We start from the raw sequence: 10,719 nt of genomic DNA on the forward strand, positions 1-10,719 counted from the left end.
ACCGACGATCACTGTCATCAACAACAAATAATTGATCCTTTAAACAATCTAAAATCAAAGTTTTGTCAACAACAATGTTGTATAACACATCAATAGCTTCAATTTCAGTATAGACCACGTCAGAATCTGACCTCATTTGAAAAATTCAAATATTTAAATTTCATAACACTAGAACAAAAACAAATAATTTGGCCTCTAATTATCTTGTTTATTATAAAATTGTTAGATCATGTTGAGCTCTGTAGTTTTGATATAAAGTTTATATTCACCTATGGTCAAATGAATAAGTTCTGAATATTTTTTGTGACAACAATGGCCTGCATCTGAAAATAGGTTCCAAAGGCAGGCCATGGTCATTGGATTTCTGAAACATGAGATGCTGAGGTCCGACTCTGAAACTAAAATCCAGTGTCTCCTAAGATTATTATAATAGTGGTATGTGTTAGGGAATGAAAAGAGAAAAGTAAACATAATAAAATTTTATTAGTTTTACATACAAAGTTCATGTAAGAAACTTAATATTTATATGTGACATAAGACTAATTATGTTGGAGAACAGGTTGGCAGGCTAATAAGATACAATTAGGATGAATAGTTTTAGTGCACAACTACAAGTGACAACAGCATTTAAGCATAAAATGATCCGAGGCAATAAAGCATGAGGCTCTGTGGACCTCCACACAAGTAACATAAAAAATGAGTTCATAACTACAGTTGGCATATAACAAGGTAATATTAGATGGATAACATGATGTCCAATCAAGTATGATGCTCGTTAACAATGAGGGAGTACTGATCAGATGTTGGTTTCTTCAAACTGTCTACTATCAACTTTGTAAGCCCACTTGCTTGGCCATCAATGGTTAATAAGACATCATAACGGTTCGTTCCAAGTTTGTCCATGCCATGTAGACCTTCCAATCTTTTGAAGTGCAGTTCAATCCTTTCCAGCTGTGGTGTTGCATTCTTTGCAAAGTTAAGAGATGGAAGAAAAGGAATAATTATGCGAAGCAGACGAAGCTTACTGAATCCTCCTGCCGGAACAAATATGTCTCCTCCTGAATCAGACTTATTTTTCTGAAGAATGGCTGCGAAAGAAGGATCCTGCTTTTCACTAATTGAAAATGTGAGGGAAAACAGTGAACCTAGACGGCTAAGTAGCTGTAAAGTATCTGTCCTGAGGACTGTTGCCGAAAGTGTCAACTTGACTAGATCATTGAGCTTGTCCATCCACTTTGGGAGTTTAAGAAACCTTCCTGACAGCTCAAGAGCAGTCAGGTCTATTGGATAGGATGACATTGTGTCCAGAGTCTTCAGGAACTCAGATGACTCATCATCAATTACAAGAGTTTGCAGAGAATAACCACTAAGATACTGGATAGAGGAGAGTAAATCTTTGAATATTTCTTCACTCTTGTGAATCTTGTAAATTGCCAACTTCCTTAGCCCCGTAAAGTAACTGAGGTCTGATGCAGCTGTGGTTGATCCATCTGCAATCTCAATTCCAGACAATATGCACAACGTTTTCATTGTTCCCTTGAGCTCTTTAGGAAGTTTCAATGTCTTCCTTGTTCTCTTATCACCACCAAGTATGTTCTTTATTCGTTCCAGCTGTCCTGTAGTTGCAGGTAACTCCTGAACTTCTGTCTCTCTTATATCTAGAGTCTCCAAATACTTGAGCTTGTGAATATTCTGAGGAAGATTCTTTATGTCTGTTCTTCGGAGGCTCAAATACTTTAGCAGAATCATTTCACATATGTCTGAGACCTTGACATGGCTCTCCCTGAAACCTCTACAACCTTCGAGATCTAATACTTGCACAATTGCTGTTTTGAATGATTTGAAATGCAGTTTGTCAAGGCTCTCCAACACTGTTAGTGACCGAACATGGGACAGGTTCATGCTATGCACATGCTTTGCACGGTTGGAGTCACTGTTGTGGACCGAAAGCCTACGGACCTTGTTGCTATGCATTGGCATGGACCAGTGGCTACCTATCACAGTGATGAAATCCTCTTCAGCTGCCTTTGAAATTAGGTACTCCAGAACCATATCATGGACCTGGCAACTCTTCACCCTGCCATTGTTGTTGTGCTCAATAGGCATTATTATCTTCCTTTGAATGAGCTGATTAAAGCATGTCTCTGCAACATCCTCGACACTCAAGCCCTGCTTCTCACTGACAAAGCCCTCGGCTATCCATCTTCTGGTAAGCCTCTTCCTACTGATTTTGCGTCCCTTTGGGAATATGCTTAGATATAGAGAGCAAGTCTTGAGATCACTATCCAAATCATTATAGCAATGATTGATTATCCTCATAAATTCCTCTGGCTTACGGCATACTTGTGACTCTGGAAACAGAGAATCACAAACCTTAATCCAATCCTTTTGGACCATATGCAGCTTAGATGCCACGAGACCAGCCATAGTAACTATGGCCAATGGCAAGCCACCACACATTTCCCAGACTCTGTGTGGAACTTGGTTATGACTTAGTTGTTTATTTACGGCATGCTTGCACTCATTCAAAGTGTTTTGGAACAATTCTTTGGCTTCTTTCTCATTAAGAACATCAACTGGATGAACACGGTCTTGATCTTTGCGAGAAGAGCATGTCGTTGCGACAGCTTGAATTCTTGTGGTGATTATTATTCTGCTTCCTTTATCATTTTCAGGAATACATTTCTTGATATAAAGCCAACTAGATGATGACCAAACATCATCAATCAACAGTAAGTACCTACAACGATATAAAAAACAAAAATACATGAGAACTGTTAACATCTAATTCCATGTATGTTATCTAACTAATGTTTCTTTAGGGCAAGAAAATTCTTTCAATGCCATCCAAAGTTGTATACATCTTTTTTATGCCACTGAAAATTATAACTTCCCTCTGTTGCCATTCATCTAGACTTTTTCATCGTTTATATGGCAATGAAAATTATATTTTACCTTCATTGACATTTATATTTCGGTTTTTTCATGCCTTATATGCCATCACTATCAATGTCACATTTTTCAGCTGAACAAATGAATGTTGCGCAAAAAAAATAATTGCAATGAAGGGAATTTGTAACTTCGGATGGCATATAACAAATTTGCTATACTTGTTATACATGCTCCTTGCAAAGGATTTTCCCATGGTTTCCTTTAGACTTTTGTTGAACTGGAAACTAATACCATGTTGAAATTAACCCACACTAGCCCATCAAACCATGCTCCGCCATTAGTCACAAAGCATTGAAAGTTTTGTTGATAAGTTTATGGTCCCAACTAATCAAATGACTTATTTTTCTCACTCCATTATGTGCCCTTTTTAGGTTTTAATTATTGACATGTATAACTATGTTTCAATTTATATTCAAAACCATAATAGTTGGCATAGGTCGCCATGGCATTTCTTTCCCAAGAATATGGGTGGCAATATAATTAACTTATGGGCTAATAATCGTTAAAATATATGTATTCCTAGCTTTTTTTAGTCTATGTTTCTTGTAGAGGCCAGGACTAGTTTTCAAAATGCTTGTATTAACTCGATGTGGTTATCTTGAAAATAAAACCTACTTTCGTAAGGAAAACATAAAGCTCTTTGTAGTTGTTATTCTCGACTCCAATCTTTCATTTTTTTTCTTTTGCATCAAAGATTTTATGTTTTAAAACGTACCCTTAATTGCATTAGTGATATATAGATAGCCATGTTACGTGGAATCGCCCCAAGATAGATGTCATAAAACAATGAGTGTTTCATACAGTATTCTAAAAATTGTAGCACTTACAACTAAACTCTTAATTAAAAAAGTTTTAATATCCATATTACATATAAGAAAACATTCCTGCCAGTTAGCAACTTATATGTTTATTGTATGGTAAATATGACTTCACAGCTAAGATGGCCATTATATATGGGCCATGTCTTGAGATTTGGTGATTGAATGAAAAATAGTCACTGGGACTATCATGGTTTCCAGTTATATGTTTTAGTAGGTCCTAGGAATTATTGTAGGTAAGACACTAGTGCTGGAACAAAGTTTGATCAAACTAGAACATACAAAAGACAAGAGACCGCAATACAATAGGACAATGTAAGAAAAAGACTAAGAGACACAACTCTGAAAGGTTCGGTAAAACTAGGGGCATGTTTCGTAGTGCTCCGTGAGAAGCTCCACGTGAGCCGCAATCAAACGCCATCCTGCCGCTCCGCTCCACCAAATTAGCTCTAAATCGCGATGAGAGAGAGGGGCCGGAAATAATAGCTTCTCGCGGCTTCCTCTCGATCCCGTGGGCCTTGCGTGGTGTCGATGTCTGATTTTCTTCACAGGCTGGACTAGGGAGAGGGGATCCAGATGATAGAGGTGCGGCACAAGAGCCGAGCCGACGACGCGGCATGGGCCAGTGAGATGGCAGCGCAACATGGGTTGGGGAGACGCCAGTGGCGCAGCTCCATGGGGGAGGGGAGGATTGAGACGATGGCGGTGCGGCACGAGAGTCGAGACAAGCTAGGACCGGCATGGGCAGGGGACAGCATGTCCTTGCAGCACTGGATGAGGAAATGCTGGGGGCGCAGCACCGGTCGGGATGACACTGGTGGCATAGCGCCGTCAGGGAGGGTAGGGGTGAGTCTATGGCAGCGGCCGGTGGAGGCATGGCAAGAGGAAGAACAGAACAGGAGATCTGCCATGTGCGGTGCGGACCTATATTGGTTTCGGGAGTGGGAGAAGATAAGGAGAGAGAAGAAAAGAAAAAAAATAAAGGTATTATGGACATTTTACCCTTTTCAACAACTAGCAGAAACTATTTTACCAATTGTTTTTATAATCAGTGACTTATAGCCAGGAAAAGTTGTTTCATTAGGAAAACTATTTTGGCGTTGAAGCTGGAGCTCTATCAAACATGCCCTAGAGTTACCACAGGTGAAGGGAAACAGTGTAAGCTAGCCTAAGAAGATTAAAGCCACTAGTACAGCACAGGGGTGGACATTCGGTGTACCTGGAAACACGGTTCATTCTTTTGTCTTTTCATCAACATTTTAGTTACCTGAAAACTAATGGAATACACTAGGAATTTTGTACCGAGCTATTTGATTCTAGTTCATTGTATTCTTTGTCCTTGACGGAACTCTAGCTACTAGATGCTCCTCACGCTGTGACGCTAGTACAGCGGCATATCTTAGGTACTTTATGAATGTTTGTTATGGTTTACTCCCTCTCCCTTTTCAAGTGTTACTACAGTATTCATGCTGGTTAAACTTCCTTAAGTTTCACTCGATTTGTAGAAAATATTAGCAACATTTATATTTTTAAATAAGTTTATTATGAAAATAGATTCAATGATCTATCCAATGATACTAATTTTGTACCATAAATATTAATATTTTCTTGTATATATTTTGTTAAAGTTTTGTTCGTTCGGAAGTGACAATGACAGTGAAAAAGGATGGAGGGAGTACAAATTTATGGATAGATGTTCATAGTTCTTATGAGAAATGTTTAGGATTTACTTTTTTTCAGCAAATCTTATGCGGATTATTGTGGAGGCTACTTTGGAGATCTGAATAATAGTAATAGCAATAATTCAAAAGGAGTCGATAAACATTAACTAAATATACCTAAATAATAAAATGCTTTGATACGAATATATTTGTTTTACTAGAAGAACTGTGTACTGATTTTGGTAAGCAAGGCTCCGTGGTTGAAGTAATATGTGTACCATGAAAGAGTCGGATTTATGTGTGTGACAATTAATATCCAAAGTAGAGGAATTATAATAAATCTAGAATCTACTATACCGTACCTATTTTGCTCGAGGTATTTCTTCAGCTCCGCTTGTATCTGTCCATGCTTTTGCAGCCCAGCGTTACCATCCTCCCCATCCTTTCCGCACGGCAGCCTAAGTCGTCGGCTCAATATGCTTCTGGTAACTGGAATCTTCTTGTCCATGGAGCTGTCTTTGCCTTGCCGTTCCCCATTGTTGGGCGGCGGCCTGACCTGGCTGACAAGACTCATGAGGACTACCTCAAGATCCGAGTTCTGCGACACGGTGACCATCGCTCGGCACTGGAACTCAGGCCCAAACTTCTTATACAGCGCCATGGCGATGGTGGTCTTCCCCACACCACCGAACCCGACGATGGACAGCACGCCCTGCTTCTTTCTCTTCTCGTCAAAGCTCATCCAGCTCTCGAGATCCGGCACATCCTTCCCCACCGGCGGCTTCACGCGCACGAGCTGCCGGGCGACATGCTGGTGCTCGGCGGCATGGTGCTCCGTCAGGCCAGCCAGGCCGCCGTTGCCCTTGCCGGGCTCCGGGTCACGGACGCCGTACCGGACGCGGCGCTCGCCGACCTGCTGCGCGCGGCTCTTGAGCTCGACGACCTGCGCGGCGATGGCGCGGCGGGGCCGCCACGTCCGGATCTCGTACAGGGCCTTTTTGGTGGCGGTGACCCAGCCGGTGCCGCGCGGGTCCGGGCGGAGGCTGTGGGCGAAGTCGTCGATGCAGTCCTCGATGTCGTAGGCGACGTCGCGCACCTGCTTCATCCAGTCCTCCGTCTGGTCGTCGTGCCCGCTCTCGTCGCTCTTGCTCAGGTTGCTCAGGAACGCCTGCATGCTGGCCAGCTCGTCGTTGATGAACTGGATGTCGCCGCGGACGCCCCGGATCAGGGCGTACTCCTCGGAGAGGAGGCTCCCGAGCTTGCTCAGCAGGGACTTGAGCGTCGCCTCCGACGCCCCGACGGCCAGCTCCATGGCCTTGCCCTTGCCTCAGGGGCCGGCTGCTCGCGGCGCACGGGAGGGGCACCGCCGGCTGTCGTCGTCAATACAGGGTGGAAGAGCAGTAGTGGACTAGTGGAGTCGTCGGTGATGTATGGATGGCAGTGAGCGGCGGGGAAGCCAGAGTCAGGCGATGGAAGAGCAAGCGGCAGTGGCGCAGCTTAATCGGAATAATCGGCCGGAGAATGGAGGGGTATCTGGGCAACGGAGAGACTCTTTAATGATGAGGGGAGCTGTGTGCCAGCTGCTCCCTTGTATTATGCTCAACAGGCCAATGTGCTCACATGTGTTTTTAGTAACAATGATACATATAAATATATAGTATATATTTTGGATTGGAGAGGAACCACGGCAGATTAGAGCATCTTCACTCATCTTGCTAAAATTTACTCTCCAAATCATCGTTGGAGAGTCATTTTAGTAAGAATCTCGCTTTCCTTCAACTGCATTTTTCTTTTGCGTATTCTTCAGAGCCACCCTCGCTCTTTATAATATGATGCATGTTGTGAATTACTCCTTACGCTCCAAATTATAAGATGTTTTGACTTTTCTACATCCATTCCTTTTACTGTATATTTATACATAGTGTATATATCTAAGCGCGTGGACCAAATTATATGATAATGCTCGCCCACGGGCGTCCGTCCAGGCGTGTTCCGTCCGGGCGGCTCGTTCCCGGGCCTACCCAATGATCGGGCCCAATAGGCCTCCTCCGCTCCACCGTCAGTACGATGTAGTTTCTCTAAAAAATAAAAAACACAGCGATATTTCCTTTCTCCACTGCCACACATGCGACCGCCGTGGGAGCATCCACCGCGCCGCCTACCCGCCGCTGGCTTCTCCAACGCGGCGGCCTTCTCCGGCCGCGGCCTTCCTATCCAGACGCCGAGCGCCCACTCCACCTCGCGCCCATCCTGCGTCGCTCAGTCCCGCCTGTTGCGCGCGCCGTCCACCTGGGCGAGCCAAGCCCGGTGCTACTAGCGATGATGGTCGTGGTGGTGGTGCTCACGCGGCACTGGCTGCGACCCCGAAGGTCGGAATTGCCCGGCCCAGGTCTCTCCCATGTTGCAAGTGCAAGTTTCAAGTGTTTCAGATGTTTCATGGGAATGTTGCAAAAGTAGATCGAGATGCTGCATATATTGCAATGATTGTACACATATGCTGCAAGTGTCTGTTCCCAATGTTTGATCTATTTTTTTCCAGACGTATGTTTCAAGTGTGTTTATCTAGATGTTTCATATGTTTCACACATATGTTGCAAATGTTTTATCTGGATGTTGCATATGTTCGCAATTATTTTTCAAGTGTTTTTCATGTGTTTTTTTTATTGTATTTCAGATGCATGTTTCGAATGTTTCTGTTGTTTTTTCAAGTGTTTTTCATGTGTTTTTGCATGTGTTTTAGACGTATGTTTCAGTTGTTGCGTATGTATGTTGCAATTATTTTTTATTTGGATGTTTCAAAAGTGGATAAGGGGTGTCATGCATGTTGCAATGTAAGCCACCTGCTGCAGCTGCTGGGCGCCGTGCATGGAGAGGAGCGGCGCAGCAGGCGTGGAGGGGCGTGGGAAGCAGGGAAGCGTGGGGGAGTGGCACGAGCGGGCCTCGCCTCTGTGTGTGTAGTAGGCGCTGGTGCGGGCGTCCGAATGTCCGGGTGCTAGTGCTGTCCAAAATTATATATCTAAAAAACCCTAAACATCTTTCAATTTGGAACGAAGGGAGTATATATTGTTAATAAAGAGGTGGATTCATAAATCGACCGTCTTCCCCATGTTCTATGGGCCGGGCCAATTCTCAGCTGGGCAGCTTGGAGTAGGATGTTGTGGAAATAATGCTTGTTCCGGAATCATGTCCCTACGATCCACATGGACGTTGGGCCACAGTCACTTCCAACCTGAAGCTTCTTAGCCCAACAGGACTTTCACTTGGGGGTTATACATTTGGCCCACCAATAAGCATCCATCCACACTCTCCAGCTCCGTTTACAGACAACGATATATACACTGAAAAACATATTTTTAGAAAAGAAAAAAATATATTCCGGCTTCAGCATTCAGCTGTTTATCAAGCTCAGAAAAAACGAAAAATAAATTCAGCCACTATCGCGTGGCATGTCTCTACCACATATCCAGAGAAATAAAATCAATGTTCAGGGGTCCACTTACGTTCAGACTTCAGAATCGACCCTTCATCCTTCAGTTGTAAATGTTGAGCCTCCACTCTTCGTTAAGCAGGGTCATTATCCTTAAGATATCAGGTTCCTCCAATGGCAACGTCATTTTATCTCGGCCTCCTTCGTTCGTTTTCATACATGAAGAGCAAATGGAGCAAGTCTTCCATTATCTGATGAAAAAAATTAAAAAAGAACAGGGAGCACGTTGAAAAAGATTGAATATAATCATCCATCGCGAGTGTGTTCCCACCAGAACGCTGAACACGTGTGCGGATTAAGGCTGCTTTTAAGGCTAATCTGATCAGGCCTCTAATTGTTATAATTAGTGAGCGAGAAGCAAGGTCTTATGAGGTGTGTGACAGAGGACCAAGGTCCTGTTCTACCCCAAGATGAGGTACTTGCTTCTTCCTAAAATATTTTTCGTAGCTACATGTTATTTTTAAAATATATTTCTCTATACTTTCTAATATTTTTCTGGTAAAAAAATATGGCTAATAGTAGGAAAAATTAAAATTTTGTCACAATAAAACTTGGCATTTGGCACCGTATTCTCCTTGTCATGTATAAAACTTCTCTTTTTCTAAAATAAATTTTAAGAAAAAACATAATTAACATCTAAAAGCTAAAATAAAATGCACTTTCAATTTTCAACAAATATTTCATAAAGAATTTAACAAAATAATTTGATGTCATAGATTTTGATATATTTATGTATAAATATGTTTTGTTAGAATTAACATAGAACAAAACAAAAGTGACCTAGATAGAAGTTGTTGGAAAGGTACGTGGTAGTTTACAAATGTGTAACCTGGTCTTTCTTTAAAAAAAACAAAGAACATACTAAAAAATCTAAAAATCACATGAACAACCACAATGACATTTACTTGTGCAACACCGATTGATCCACAAAAGAAATCACAGAGGAACAGTTCGGTGATACCCTAATCCATTCTTGAAAATCATAGAAAAATAACAAATCAGACCGCCATCATTGTAACTCTTCAATATTTCCATTTCAACATCTCACTTTGCCTCACTGTTCCCAACATATGTGAGCCTTGGAAATTGGAACACGAAAACCTCCATTAAGACTGGCCTAAGAAATATTTTGCAAATGCCCTGAGCCTGATTAGGAGGAACATAAACAAATGCAATCCAAATCTCTATAAACAAATCCTGCACCAAAAGCGGGCACCCGATAGTGTGCCACGTCACCCGCTAGCCATTGGATCGAGCGTTCATGCGATCTGGTCCGTTCGATACGGGTCATAGCGGGTCTCTCACCCATTTATATAGCCGACAACTCGGACGGTTGCGAATCCTCGCGAACTCGCTCGCGGGCGACTCCCGCACGTCCCTCCACCTCCAGGCGTGGGCGGGGGCCAGCGGCCCCTGTGTGGGTGATGTCCCTAGCGCCACAGTGACCCTGGCGGCCGTGCGCTACACCACTGCAGCCGAGCCTGTGCGTGTGGCAAGCAGGCCACGACCTGCCTCCCGCCGAGCCATGGCCGGCCCCAGGACCGCGCGGGCTCGTGCAGCTTGTCGGCCGGCCTGGCTCCGTAGCCATGGTCGTCTCAGGACAATCGACGCCGGCGTATGCACTCTGCTCTGCTGAGCGCTCGTGGGTAAGGAAAAAAGAATAATAGAAGCTTTTCCAGGGTTCCCAATGCAAATCTCTTGACTCATAAGAACAGTTGTTCACACTACATCAGAACACGTTTTAATTAGGAAAAAATACAGGGACCTAGGTGCAAAACAAGTCTTGTTGAGTTTCTCATAA

General features: G+C 43.2%; 1 protein-coding gene across 2 annotated transcripts; it reads right to left on the reverse strand.

The window, feature by feature from the left end:
- Window positions 1–573: 573 nt before the first annotated feature.
- On the reverse strand, window positions 574–7,009 carry LOC136485789 (disease resistance protein Pik-2-like). 2 transcript variants are annotated; one of them, XM_066482627.1, is made up of 3 exons: window positions 5,794–7,009; window positions 1,026–2,740; window positions 804–951 (listed from the first exon to the last, which is right to left on the reverse strand). In XM_066482627.1, exons 1-3 carry the CDS (start codon window positions 6,741–6,743, stop codon window positions 938–940), a joined length of 2,679 nt encoding a protein of 892 aa, XP_066338724.1. In that variant the 5' UTR covers window positions 6,744–7,009; the 3' UTR covers window positions 804–937. The 2 variants fall into 2 exon arrangements, with proteins under 2 accessions (XP_066338723.1, XP_066338724.1); XM_066482626.1 differs by having other exon boundaries at window positions 574–2,740.
- Window positions 7,010–10,719: the final 3,710 nt, after the last annotated feature.

The sequence above is a fragment of the Miscanthus floridulus genome, chromosome 10 (genome assembly GCF_019320115.1).
Source record: "Miscanthus floridulus cultivar M001 chromosome 10, ASM1932011v1, whole genome shotgun sequence".
NCBI lineage: Eukaryota > Viridiplantae > Streptophyta > Magnoliopsida > Poales > Poaceae > Miscanthus > Miscanthus floridulus.